The sequence below is a fragment of the Peromyscus eremicus genome, chromosome 19, assembly GCF_949786415.1.
Source record: "Peromyscus eremicus chromosome 19, PerEre_H2_v1, whole genome shotgun sequence".
Classification (NCBI taxonomy): Eukaryota; Metazoa; Chordata; class Mammalia; order Rodentia; family Cricetidae; genus Peromyscus; species Peromyscus eremicus.
The window spans coordinates 45,462,115-45,477,183 of record NC_081435.1 but is presented as its reverse complement, the minus strand read 5'-3'; the positions used below and the strand labels follow the sequence as shown (position 1 = coordinate 45,477,183).

Sequence of the window (15,069 nt, the reverse complement as noted above, 5' to 3'; positions counted from 1 at the left end):
ACTAACTTTGAGCAATAGCAGGACCTAACGATTACTTGTTCACAAGCATTTATCCTGCCGGTTCAGGCTGAAATCCTCCTCAATCTGACAATTCCAATTGACCAATGTAAGGTGAATTCACAACACGGAACACCGCAGACCTGCAAGGGTTACTGCGGCAGAGCTCCTAATTACTCGGGCTACCTCCTGAGCCCCGTCTCTGGGGATAGGTGTGGAACACACCTGGAAGGGTGTTGAGGGGGAAACATCCCCCTGGGCTTCAACTGGACATAACTTGTTTTCAATGCCTCCTGTAAACATCTAGCTGTGTTCTCATTAGCAAACTCGCAGAGCTGAAAAACACTGCTATTCTCTGTTCCCGAGGCTGAACTTCTGGCCTGACTGTTTGCTTTGTTCCTGCTCCCACACCCATCTTCATGTGCTCTGCATTCTCCCCTATGCCTGCAGCCTGCTCAGCCGCTTTTGATCAGTCTGGCCTCCTCCCTGCTCCCCCTCCTAATCCTTCCTCTTAAACGGTTCTTCAAGAGGACAGACAATAACAGTTCCCAGTCAAAGCTCCCAGCACCCACTAAGCCTGAAGCCGGAGGAGAAGCTGTCTTGTTAGGATCAGCAGAAATGGCTGAAGCATGAACCATTAATAACCATTTCTTTGGGGTTCACATTCCTTTTGCCTTTTCCTGGAATGCTGTGATTTGCATGTGTCTTTTCCAGGAGAAGTTCAAGTTCCCCTTAGTTCTTTCCACACTGTTGCCAGACTTAGTGAAGAGTGGAAAAGACATGGAGATGCTGTGGGAGTTTTCCTTTAATCTGAACACAACTCATGTCTATTACTTCACCTGGTTATCCTCATTTGAGAAATCACATCGGCTCAGACCAGTCAGTTTAGCATCATTGACTTATATGATTGCAAATTTTTGTTATAGATTCCAAGCTTACAGTAAATCCTTTCTTTAGAAAGGGTCAAGAGAACTCTCCCAGCCCCCTTCCCCTTCCCTCCAGTCCTGCAGTGAGCTTTACATCAGGCTTTATGGCACATAAAACCCAGGGAAGAGATTGGACAACAGATAGACCTATTTATATTAGAAACACTAAAAATAATAAACATCTGCACTTAAGCAGTGGCTTAAATTAGTATTTAAAATTAGAAGCGTGTTCCTGTTGCACCAGGCAAAATGAGGGATTGACATTCTCTATGGTGTTTAGGTATTAAAATTTACTTTTAAAAAGGAATGAATTCCCAACCATTCTGAGGTCTCTTGGCTGTAGATGGTGGTCACTTACACTCTGGAATTGCTGCCTGAGAATTTGAGCGTGGAGACTAAAAAGTGTCGGTTTGAGTCCTTTAGGAACTGAAATTACTGGTGACGCTTTTATCACACTCAGATGTCTCCAGACAGGAATGCCTCACCGTGGAGGTTAGAGAAAATTTGGCAAAGTTAGCTGCAGTCATTTAGCACTGGGCTCAAGGAATATACGTCATCAACATTCCCAGTTGGGACAGCTGTTTATTGGGGTCAAGGAAGAATTGGAGAGAAACAGGTTGGATGACATTCTCCAGGGGGCTGAGAAAGCAGTGGCTGGGAAGGCAGAGTAGGAAGGAATGGAGTGTTCCGAACCGCCCCTCCCTGAGGATCAAAGATGATCTTTCCCAGTTGGGAACCACCTCAGCAGTAGTTTTCCATTCCCCGTGGCGGCGCTGGCAACTGCCGAACACAATCAGTGAGTGTATTCTCACTCAAGTGAAGGTGAGCAGAAGTGCCCAGCTAATTCCTGCTCTGTGCCCGCTCTGGCAGGCAGGGAGCTGCCTCCTACACGATCCCCTCATGCGCACAGAGAATGAGTAATTGCTTGAGCTCAACACAGGGACATGATTTATTTTGAAAACAGTGAAGTAATTAAGAGCCAAACTCCATGTAATAGAATCTGATACTGAAAAATAAATGTTTATAAAGTGCTTGGTCATGTCAAAGCACATATTGTGAGTGGTGAAGAGTCACATCACAGCAGAGGCAGTGCCAGTAATGACAAGTGTTGGCTGTGTCCCAAGCAGGTGCTAGGGTAATCCCTTCACTCCTCTCTTCTCATTTAATCCCACTAAAGTGGGTTCCAGTATGCAGATGTTCACAATGCAGATGTTCACAAAGACTTCGTTAAAGCATACCACTGAACAAGTTAGGGAATATTTACTGGTTGTTTTCATGGTTGTCGTCGTCGTCGGTGGGTTAGTGTGGTGGTTGTTTCTGTTGTTATTTTTGTTCTTTGTTTTCAGTATATCTTCGTGTAAGATTTATACCTCTTTTGCATACACTGATCTGGGCTTCTGTCAAGTAACTTATTTAACCATCAGGCCACATCTATAAGTGATATATATTCAATAAATAGCCCCACTTTGCGGTGAGAAAATTAAGCCCCCAGAGTAGGTGCCTACTCAAAGACTCCCAGTTGGTGAACAGAAGAGCTGGGCTTTAGACTCTAACAGTTTGCTTTGAATGCTCAGAGGGGGAAACTGTTATATAAAGTGGAATTGATGGTGTAACATTTAAAAAACAACGTGTGGGGAGACAGCTCATCAGGAAAGCACTTGCTGTGCCGGCTTGAGGGTCTGAGTTTGAGCCCCAGAACCCACATAAAGGTAGAAGAAAGACCAATGTCAAAATGCTGCTCTCTGGCCTCTGCACGCACAGTATGGGTTGTAGCACATGCACACTCACACAAACAGCATGCACATGCACACAGGGTGATAATAAATAATTTCAGAAAGTACTTAGTTAACTGGGGTGGACTAAGACCGTACGAAGTATGTGAGCAGCATGAGGGAAAGCATTATACTCTCCTCTCTTGTTTCCAGACACTGCCAATGACTATTAGGCATCACAGCTATTGGTGTTAAGCACTAATTGGTAATATGCACTTATTGATAATAAACACTTCTCTTGTAGAAGCTGCCTCTCCTAGGCCAAGGGATGATAGACCTATCATGGAGATGGCTAAATTGACTAAGGATTTGTCGATTTCAGTTCTGCTAGCTAAAACTAACAGTTCGGATTTTATTATAATTGGTAATTTCATATGTCCTCACATTTAGCAACAAGATAAGCTAGAGATGTTGTGTCTACTCAACTACCTAAGCTTGTTAGAGTTACTACCAAGTATATGACATTTGGAGAAACCTCTGAAGCTTCAAGAAAGGGCAACCTGAAAACACCAACTTGCAGGTGAAGAATCAAGGAAAGGAACTTCAGTGTGCTGATGGACTTTTGACTGTCTGCAAGCCTTTGGTTGAGATGTCAGAGTCTCATGTCTACAAAACCCCAAAAGTACCCTATGTGCAGAAGGGAGAGAAGCTGTGAAGAAAAAGTACACAGACAACTTAAAGGGTTCAAACACAACAGAGAATTAGGTACTAGCAGCTCTTAAAATGCACAGGTTCCCTGTACATAGGAGCTTTGAGTACAAGACCTAATTGGAACATATGTCTAGAAAGATTGGACATAGTGCTGTGTACAGACCAGAGGCACTCCTGAACCTGATAAAATTTACCACTGAACAACAACGAAAGTCACAAGTCTTTGGATAGGTTTATAGGAAGAAGCATGGAGCACAGGCCGTGGCAGACACAACTGACTCAAAGTCAGTGGCTTCAACTCTGGGATGGTAAAACCCTTTGGAAGAGAGAGGAGCATTCTTCTAACTAAGTGACTGAGACCAAACTTTCAGCTAATAGAGGGGCTGAGCTGAATTTTATCTCATCCTGAACATGAAAAAGAAGGACTGGAGAGGTAGTTCAGTTGGTAAAGTGTCTGCCACACAAGCATGGCAGCCAGAATTCAGTCCGCAGCTCCCGTGCAAAAGAGCTGAGTGCAGGGGTGCACACCCGTCATCCCAGCACTAGGGAGGCAGAGGCAGGAGGATTCCCGGAGCGCACTGGTCAGCCAGAGAGTCTGGCTGTTATCAGTGAGCCTCAGGTTCAGATGGAGACCCTGTCTCAAAAAACAGGCTAGAGAATAATCTGACACCAACCTCTTGGCTTTCACACTCATGTGTGCTCCTGCACACACTTGCATACACACACACACACACACACACACACACACACACACACACACACACAAATGCAAAAATGGCATTCGACATTCCTTTCCCTTGGTTATCAATATGTAAGATATTTGGAGATATTGTATATAGTCTCACACATAGCTCTTGATTGTACGGTATTTATTGCATAAATTTCAATCTTAATTCTTACTTGGTTTAATAATAGTAATACAATTTTAATGCACTTTATCCTGGAGCCAAAGATGTGAAGAACTGTAAATTGTGCTTCAGAGAACGACTTAAATGCTAACGGGACAGGTGCTCATTGACATGTCTCACATCACCTTCTTCCTGGTCCGCTGCCAGATCATCTTTCCCAGAATTCCTTAGTCACTGTGCCTTAGGACTGAGTTCTAACCATTGGGCTATAAGCAGAGGTGAGCAGTGCCACTTCCAGGAGTGTCTAAGCAGATGTTAGACCTGACTGTCTGGAACAGAGAAGACCCCAAAGTGACCTTGGATCCTGCAAGTGGAAGGAGGATCCTTCAGTCTACCACTGAGTAGTGACATCTGACCATGGACACGGACATGTATGACAATGGACAAGAAAAGCAAACTCCTATCGTGTCCAGGTGCTGAAATTCTAGGATCAGTTGGTTATGACAGCTACCATTATCCAAACCAACAAATTAGTGCCCGAAAAGACCGTGATAAAATACACTGACTCCCCTCAGCTACAAGCACCACATACTCTTGCTCTTCAGAAGATAACCTTTCAAGCAATAGAGCAGATGTACTAAAGTCCCTGCCTAGATTTAAAATCTGAGATACAGCTGCCATCTAGTTCACCTGTATGTAGGCTTTGCTTACCACACACACAGTTCTACTTTGAAATAGTTGCTAACACATAGAAATGAGGAGACTTCGCGCAGAGAGCTGGATTTTCATCTTCTGAAAAATTGGATAACCTGTCTGCCTGGCTTTATTCCCTTTTTTGTATAAGTCAGGCACCTTCTCGATGAATATAACTTTTTCTGGCTGTCTTCCATCTTGTACATTATTTGCTTGGGATTTGACTGCAGGAAAACTTGCCTGGTGGATTATCACAAATGGTTATGGATTAAAATCATACACAAAGCAGCTACACTATAATTACAGTAGAGAAAGAACTTTATCCACATGTTGTGAGCTTGCTTTCTGTTGATGGAAATTGCAGGAGCAGCCATTCAAAATCCATTACTATTAATATATCTGCTGATCTGTTACTGTTCATGGGTTCTTTTTGTTTTTCTAATGAGCCTTTCACTATTGTCTGTAGGATAGTTCCCACAAACTCATTTCAGAACTATCTTACTAGAAAATAAATGATAATATCTTCTCCTACCCAACACAGTAAGAATTGCTTGTGGAACCATTTTCTTTGTCTTGACTTTGGCTACGTGAAATATCCGATCCATATTTTTTGTTACAAATATACTATGTGATAAACTATGACTTACCCACACATATTCTACTTTTCTATGATGTGGCCATTTAATATATGGTTCCAATTATTATTATTTATGGACTTTTAAAGAACAGCTGTTTCACAAATGCTCTTATGAGTCATCTCAAATCTTTTGGGAAAATTAGAGAATAAATGAGTAAATATAGTTAAACATTGTAGTTCATATTTAATAACTATAAAATTATATCAAGAGAGCAGTTGAAACTGAATACTCATAAAGTATCAGGCTATGTCAGATTAAATACAAATATTTGTTTCTTTCCTTTTGAAAATGGGATAGAATAATACATATTTTTATTCTTTCCTGGATAATTTACTATAAAACAGAAAGCCTTGTTTATTGATCATTGTTGTTTTGAAGTTCACACTAAATCTAACTTGTGACTATAGCCATGCTCTAGAATCCAGAGAACTCAGCTAGTGGCCAGAAGGAAAGACTCGAAAGAGGAGTCAGCTTTTTCCTGAAGAGTTAGGAAGGGTAGAAAAGGGACAAGAAGGGAGTAGAGGAAAGGCTCATTCTGAACCCAGGGGTAATCCTTAGTGAATTCCAACTCCTCCAACCACTGGCTGTCAGCTGACATGGGGAGAGTGTCAGGAGATGATGGTGTGTAGGGCAACAGTTCACACTCCCTTCCTTTCCAAGCCCCCTGAAGTCTTTGGCTACAGCATGCACCAGCTGGAAAACCTCTACTAGTACCCAATTTTCAAATTCTCCAAATCAAGTGTAATGAAGACAAGCCATGGACGAACATACAATGGTTAAAATGGGTGGCTAAATTATGATGCAGTATAGACAATCGAGCCAAGGAAAGCCAAGTGAGGAATAATTATAATACAACCAACACATGCTGCACTATTTCCTAGATTTATCCTAGGTGCAAACTGGCAGTATTATGTGGTTCTGCCCATAAATAGCTGCTGAGGAATTTTCCATTAGGTTAAATATATATAGCTCTTTAAAAATGGCCTAAAAATGCTCTGTTGGAAAGGAATTTTATCATCCCTCATTGTCTCCAGTTAAGACACTCCAAGAGACATCTGCCCAATTCTCTCAGACTGGTTAATTCCACCACAGGATCTAAAGAATACATAAAGTGTGTAGACATCATAAGCAGTAATTTATTGTCATAGGCAGGATGCATGCTTTGGTCTAAATGCAGCAAAAGTTCTGAACTGGAATGAGACCAATCTTAGAAATAGGTACCCTAGACTCAGAACAGCTACAGTGGAGTCTTTGTGAGCAGGGAGCCTTAGCATCTTTGGTTCTCGCTTTCCTTATCTGATGGAGGAGAAATACCTCCCAGGATTGTTGTGAAAAAGACATGACATAATGTGGGTAGAAGCACTAGGAAACCGTACTGTTAGTGACTCCAAAGTATTCATTACTGTCACATGACGGCAGAATTAGTCATGACAAGCTTCAGGAATGTAGCGATGATTCAAGAGGCAGCAGAAGTGTGGGGTGCAGAGGAGGGGCAGGAAGATCATGCCTTTTTTAGTTCATCACCTGAACGAATGTGTATCTTGTGCTGAGCTGCACTGCAATCCTGGTGCCGTGTTAGGAGTCAGGCCTGGGGAAGATTCCCAGTGGTGGGAGCGTCAGTGCTGTGTAGCTCAAGGACAATGCTGGTGAGAATGGAAAAATCTGGCTGACCCTGGCTGACCATAGCAGTGGCTCCTTGGATCAAGGTTATCAGCATCAGAACTACCTGGGGTACTTTCAAAACCTTACACCGCCGGATTCCACTTCTGAATCAGGATATGGAATAGGGAACCTCAAAATATGTTTCTTGAACAACTCCCAGTGTGACACTAATCCGTCTAACTCAAGGGCCACACTTTGAAAATCACTGAGTTAATGTAAGCAATATGATTCTCTGTCTCAGCTGATTTATTCTGACTCTGACAAAATCAAACAAAATGAGATCGTGCTTGAGGGAGTTGGGAGACTTCCTGGGGGCTCTTAAAAGCAACAGGAACCTGGTTCAGGAGAAAGGTCTAAGAACAGTTTAAGTCCAGGTAGTATCCACTACTTTGACATAGGGCCCTGTACCACCGTCAGAACACACCCACTGGTATCTTCTCCTGTTTCACCTGAATCAACATGAAGATTCCTGGCAGCTTAGCAGGTCAGTTCATCTCAAGTTAGAAGCTAATGGAATACCTTGAATGACAGGTTTCCCAAGACTGCACACAGTGAGAAAGACTCAACTGTAAAGGGAATCTAGAGCCGGGCTGTGGTGGTGCACGCCTTTAATCCCAGCACTCGGGAGGCAGAGGAAGGCAGATCTCTGTGAGTTGGAGGTCAGCCTGGTCTACAGAGTGAGATCCAGGAAAGGCACCAAAACTACACAAAGAAACCCTGTCTCGAAAAACAAAACAAAACAAAATAACAACAACAACAATAATAAAGGGAGTCTAGGTATTACTAGGGAAGTGTGTTCATGGATGTTTAAGAGCAAAGAAAAACAACCCCAAGAAAGTGAACCACATGGGGAAAGAGCAATCAGCAGATGGGCTAGAGCTTCAGGGCAGGAAGAAACTACTCATGAACTGAACTGGAGCATTCGTGGAGCTTTAATTTAGAATGTTTAAAACGCCAAAAACCTTTCTTTAGAGAAAGAAGTTAAACTAAACTCCCAGGAAAAACTTTCAGGAGTTCCGAGGGTGATCCTGCCCACGTGCTGGGTCCCCTAGCCTCAGCTGCTGACTCTGTGAGCATCCTATGAACCTGGCTTATGAGATTCTGGTTTCAGCACACAATCACCTATCTTACAGATTGAAGAAGGCTACATGGTTCGTTTGAAGGATTTCTTCATTGCAACAGTTTTCACAGGCTTATGCTGAAGTATTTTAGACATACACGATGCTATAAAAGCAGGAACACTTGAATGCCTACTGTCCAATTATTCAGATTTCCACTTTGAAAGAACTCCATTGAAGATTAACAGAATTTTGAGTCCTGAGTAGGTTTTATAGATAACTAGATGCCAAGAGACAAGAAGGCCACTGGGATGAGGGTATAGTGGGGTTGAAGACTCATGAGCTATTGTACACATTAAGGTCATTAATGCTGAATTAGGCAGACAGACAAAGTACTATACCTTCAAATACTAAAGCTCAACAAGAAATGGATCCAGCCACTTGGATGGCATTCATTTTTAAAGGTTTTTTTTTTCTCTTAAGATATCTAGTCTTAATTCAAGCCATTATAACTTAAATTGTCTTCAAGTGACTATAAACATTCACTTCAAGTATTTGTTTTAGCTTGTGTAGGTCTCTAAGCAGTTAAGTAACCATGGAATAGAAAGTGAAAAAATTTAGCTAAGGCAGCTTAGTTCTGTGGGTGGCCCAGTCTGGGTTCTCACATGTGCGCTGGGGAAAAAATTTAATCTTTAAAAACATTTTAAAATATAAGCTGTCTCTAGGAACAGTAAAGTTAGTGGCATAAGATTTTAATCTTCAAAATATTAGCAAGTGGTAACACAGAAATGTTAGGGCTTGTATCATTTTCTACTTCGTAGGTGTCAATTTAATTATACAAAAATTTAATTCACCTTTTGGGATCTTTATGACTGTTGTTAATAAGTCCAGACAATAAGTTATTGTTCATATTGAGATCACTCATTAGAAATATTTCTTTACCTGTAGTAGGAATTTATCGTAACTATTTTTGTTTGTTTGTTTTTGTTTTTAATTCGCACTTCCACAACAGGATATTATTTCCTTTTCTCCTTTGCATTTTGTGGTGGTTTGAATGATAAATGTCCCCCATAGTCCTAGGCATTTAAATACTTGGTCTCCAGATGGTGGCATTGTTTGGGTAGGTTAAGGAGACACGGCCTTGCTGGACGAAATATGTCACTGGGGGCGAGTTTTGAGAGTTTTAATGATCCTGCCATTTTTAGTTTGTTTCCCTGATTTGTGCTTGCTGCTGAAGATGTTAATCTTAGCTTCTGATACTGCCACCATGCCTGCCCTAGTCGCCACGCCTCCCCTCTGCCGTCATGGACTCTTAGCCCTCTGGAACCATAAGCTCAAATAAACTTTTTAAGTTTCCTTGCTTGTGGTGTTTTAGCTCACCAATGGAAAAGTGACCAATACACGTTATATCCTGACTGTGCTGGCCTCAGGCTGAACTTACATAACTGGTACCTTTAAGGAATATAATTTTCTCCACAAATTGTTTGCCTGGAAGCATAAAATGTGTGTCTGTAAATAAAGTAAATTTCACTTTTGTTTGATGGTATCATTTCTTGATTTACTGGTTTTTAAATGAGAATATAAAATAATGGATTTTATAGTGACATTTTCACACTAATGTCATTGTGCATGCTCAGTCCCCCTCTAGTGCTCTTCCTTCCCTCTTGCTGGTGTTCTTCCTCCCCCTTGAGGTAGTCCCCCTTCTGTCTTCACTTCTCATGTAAGTATACACATGCAGCCAAATCTACACTCTAATGCATGAGAGAACATATATGATAGTTTGTCTTTCTTCCCACCATCCCTCCTCTTGTCTTCCTCTCTTCCCCTTAAGCCATTTCATTAAAATTTGCACAAGGCACTGAGGAGACACTGAGGGAGACGTGATGATAGGCCTGGGCTCTGCTTGCCAAGAATCCAGGTTTGGAGAAAAGGCTGGCCACATGAGGCTATTCCATCATGGGGTTACAGTGCCATGAAGGAGTGAGTGAAAAGAAGAACACAGAAATATGAAAACATACCAACAAAAGATAGATGACTTCTGGGTAAGAGAAAACTTCCTAAAAATAGCTATCTTGATCAAGAGTGAGAAAAATATGGCAAACTAAATAGTGCAGATGGGTATGCCATGTGCAAAGGAATAATAAGCAAAGTTCCTAGAGACAAAACAGTATGGCACACTTACGGGGAGGGTCACAGGTACGTAATGGAGATGCAGTAGGAAAGGGGTTCACATAAGGCTATGCATGGTCTGAGTGATGCCTTCCCTGTGCTATAGATTGTGAAATGCCAATGACTGACAGCTTGTTGCCCAAGTCCCCATTGCCGACACTCTCCAACATCATTTGGTACTGTAAATATAAGCAAAAATGGAAGTTTCGTTTTATTAGTAGGGTCAGTCAGAAACTGAAATGAGTAAAGGAGAAGAGATGAGAGAGGGTTAGGAGCTGTGTTTGCAAGCATCATCCAGGATGATCTTCGGGAAACTGGAAAACCATTAGGTGGTTGTCTTAGAGTTACTATTTCTATAATGAAACACCATGACAACAAGCAACTTGGGGAAGAAAAGGTTATTTGGCTCCACATTGCTGTTGACCATCTAAAGAAGTCAGGATAGGAACTCAAACAGGGCAGAAACCTGGAGGCAGGAGTTAATGCGGAGGCCATGGAGGAGTGCTGCCTACTGGCTTGCTCCTCATGGCTTGCTCAGTCTGCTTTCTTACACAACTTAGGACCACCAGCCAAGGAATGGTTCACCCACAGTAGGCTGGGTCCTCCCCCAACAACCACTGATTAAGAAAATGCCCTACAGGCTTGCCAATAGCCAGATTTTATGAAGGCATTTTCTCAATTAAGGTTCCCTCCTCTTGGATGACTTTAGCTTGTGTTAAGTTGACATAAAAGTGCCCAGCACAATGGTTAATGAGTGTGTATTTAAGGAAGTTATAGTACAATAGGAAATCTAGTTTTTGATAGGACTATCAAATAACTAAAGAATCTGAAGTCAACAACACAGAAAAACTCTTCCTTATCTCTCCCTATTATTTATTTCCTAATCTTCAGAGTCCTCAGAAATCTGAAGATATTTCAGTTTTTCTCCCAGAGAAGCCTTCACTCTGTCTACAAAGTTCTGTTATTATAATCTTAGTTTCTTAAGCCCCTTATCTCTTCTCATTGCCAGAGTCTCTTCCATCTAGTTTTGTTTTCTACACCCAGTTTAAATCATTCACCCTTCCTTTCCCTTCCCCGTTCTTCCTTTTTTCCTTTCTTTTCCTTTCCTCTGTCTCTCTACCCCCTTTTACACTGTGGCTTAAACCTCATGCTTCAGGCACTCTGAGCTATGCACGCAGCCCTCACTTAAAATATTTATACATAGATTTTATCCTTTCTCTTCTCAGCCAACCAAACCTGGTGCAGCTAAAACAAATCGGCTGCTTTGTGACCAGAGAGGGACAGTAGAAGGCTCTAAATTTTCATATGCTAATTATTTGGGACCATTTGCAATAACTAAACTCTACAATGGTCAGAAAAAGGTAGAGAGGTGGTGGGATAATGAGGCCAGAGGTGTGGAAGTCAGGTAACATAGATGTAGACCCAGAACCCCACAGCTAACTAAATGAGGGTGGAGGTGGAGAAGGTTAGGGTTTTAAGACTGCTGTTTAGGTGGTCTCTAGAATAATCTAATAGTGTATACTAGCCACCATGACTGGGGAGTGTAACAGAGGGATGTATTCAAGATACAGACGAAGAAGATGGCAAATCTGATCCTGAGATAGCAGCATGATGCGAGGTCACAGTTAGGAAAACACTGCTCCAGTCTGATGCTAGCTGTCAGCAGTCTCCAGATCTGTGTACTTTAAAATAGTACTGATGGATGAACACTTCAGGAGACCGGCTATACAAGGATAATTTCCAAAGGAAATACATTCTCTTTGCTTTGTTTCCAGCCCTCTGTGCTCCCTGCCCCGCCCACCCAACACGCACATTTTTTTTCCTTTCTCTTCTGAGTAGGCAGCAGCATCTCACTGAAGGTTTTTCTCCAGGGATAATGTTTTAAGAAACGCACATTAAAAACACTTAGGGGTTATAGTCACAGGATGACTAAGACAGAAAGAGCTCAAAGGAGTTGGAAATGGTTGTTTATCTGCATAGAAGTGGGAGTTGAAGAGCGGCAAAGGGATGATTCACTTCCAGGGCATGGAAGAGATAGTGATGTTGGTAGCAGCGCTCTCGATGACCTTTGACACCTCAGAGAGCATGCAGAGAAAGGAATTTGGAACGACACTCAGTTGTGATGGCAAAATCATGAATTTCCAAGTATGAAAAGCAATCGAACCTCTTTAAGATTCAGTCTTTTAACCTGAGAAATAATGCCCAGCTTGTTAGGTTATATCAGAATTTAAAACTGATATGATAGGAAGACACATGTCCAACTCAATAAATACTATTATTAACAGTTTTCATTTAAACTTTCCTAATGAATTAAAAGAAAATCCTTGATGAATATGAACTGGTATGTTGAATTCTAGCTATTGGACAATTACTTTAGAAAAATCTAGAAACCCTATACAAAAAAAACCCACCAGTTCAGATGAGCCTGAGACAACAGCAGCATGGTGGAGGCAGACACTCTACAGTCAGGAGACACAAGTAGGTACCACAGGGATTTCCCCCAAGGCACCAGTGACATGGAGCTTTAAAATCAGCCTGTCCTGAGGAGATGCTGGAAGATAGCATCAGAATCTTGGGAAATACACCTGCCTTCCTCCATGCACAGAGATGGAGGTAACAGAGTAAGTATGGAGCTTTCCTCCCACCACAGTCATTAGCTGGCACCCTAGGGCAGGCCAGTGGCGAAACATTGGCAACAGGATGCTGAGCTAGTGTGACAGACTTCTGCTAGAACAGGTCACGAAGCTGCACGTGTAGACATGAGCCATTTTCAGTACTGGTCAAATGAGTAGCTGAGGTAAGGAAAAGACTGGGTTTAGGGATTAAAAGATCTGTCCTGATACATAAGGTTGGGTTTTGTTTGTTTGTTTGTTTGTTTGTTTGTTTGTTTGTTTGTTTTCCTTCAGCACAAAAAGATGGGACAATTAAAAAGATTTTCCAAGGTCAGCTCACCTCACATAGTCGGTGGGCGGTCACGAGGATGCATTATTTTACAGTCTTTTCTGCTTGCATTCTGAGCGGCTCTGAGGAACTAGTGCTATTGAGGGTGGCCGTTTGACATGACTGGCCAGCATCCTTTATCAAGATTAGCCCACGCAGCCCAGATGGAGATGACCAGAAGGATGACAACCAGCTTTGGGGACATGCTTACGGTGTCAGGGTCATTCATAGTCTCAGGAGTAGCTAGGTGACAGGTTTACAGACACTAATACACAAGGCTATCCTGCCTATTGGTGCTCATAGACAGGCTAATGTGCAAATGAACATGCCCCAGACATTCATGAGGTCTTCATCAAAGATGCTACAGGGACAAATGGACATCCATGATGCACTGTGATTTAGGGTTATTTTCCCAAATATCACAAGACTGGGGTAAATGAGTGCACATAAAGTGTGCTACTCAGACTGACTTAAGGGTTGGGAATGGCTTCTACAATCCCCCGGGGCCTAAGCACCCAGCCAACAGATCTCTGGGCAGCTTGCCTTTTGAAACTTTGCAGGGGCTTTTTTTTTTTTTTTTTTTTTTTTTTTTTGCATGAACTAAAGTTTCAGGATCTCTGCCTCAGATCGAAGTTCTATGTGTCAGTAACCACTAAACGCCACTTCAGTCTCTTCCCTGACTTTCCTGGCATCCTTCTCTACATTTAGTGCTTTGCAGATGCGCCGTCAACATAGACTGGTTGTACCATCTGACCATATATAAGAGCACATTTTTTTTTCATTTTTAGCATCTTCAAGAACATGAGCTTTACTTATGGAGAAGTTGTAAAAATACTGTTTTTTTTTAACTTTATGGTTTGTTGTACAGTGGATAAACCTCATTTATGACTTCTGACAAATTCCTGTTCATTTTCAGGATTACAGTTGGTATGAATCATGGGATAGAAAAAAACAGAAGAAGAAGAAGAAAAACACTTACATGGGCTGTAAGCTTCTCTTGGGAGGCTTTTACTTCAACTTGCAGCTTCTCGATGCACTGGAAAGGAGAAGGTTTAGAGAGCAAGTGTCTGATTCTTTATAGTCCAAGTATCCCACAAGTAAATATGTGCCTGTTCTCCATCTGCCGACTGGCAGCATTATGATCCTAGCTAGGTGTTGAGGAAATCAGTACCAGAGAGAGAATTTCTCTGTCTATGAGAAAGCCTGAGGGCAAAGTACAAAATACGTTAAATATTAGGAAATGGTCGAAGTGGGAGGGGGCAGATGATAGCTTGAGGTGATGAGGTTAATGCTAATGTGTTTGTGTGTGTGTGTGTGTGTGTGTGTGTGTGTGTGTGTGTGTGTGCACCTGTGTATGTGCACACGGACATTTACAAAAAAATCCATAAATATACACAAACTCTATGAATTGAACAAAAGTCAAATTTACATAATGATACACACTTAATTTTTCAGAGATCTATCACTTAAATTAAAAATATGTGTGCTGGAGAGTTTTGTGTCAACTTGACATGAGCTAGAGTCATTTGAAAGGAGGGACCCACAAATGAGAAATGTTTCCACAAGATCTGACTGTCAACCATTTTCTTAACTCATGATTGATGAAGTAGGACCCAGCCCCATTGTGGATAGTGCCATCCCCAGGCTGGTGGTTATGGGTTCTATACACAGCTTGAGAAAGTCATGGGAGCAAGCCAGTAAGCAATACTCCTCCA

The 15,069-nt window shown here is 41.9% G+C and overlaps 1 protein-coding gene across 1 annotated transcript in view; it reads right to left on the bottom strand.

Moving 5' to 3' along the window:
* Positions 1-15,069, bottom strand: part of Ccdc192 (coiled-coil domain containing 192) — a 202,746-nt gene that overhangs the window by 129,932 nt on the left and 57,745 nt on the right. Inside the window, exon 5 of the mRNA XM_059246205.1 lies at positions 14,334-14,390. Coding sequence (XP_059102188.1) covers positions 14,334-14,390 — 57 coding nt within the window. The remainder of the gene's footprint in view (positions 1-14,333; positions 14,391-15,069) is intronic.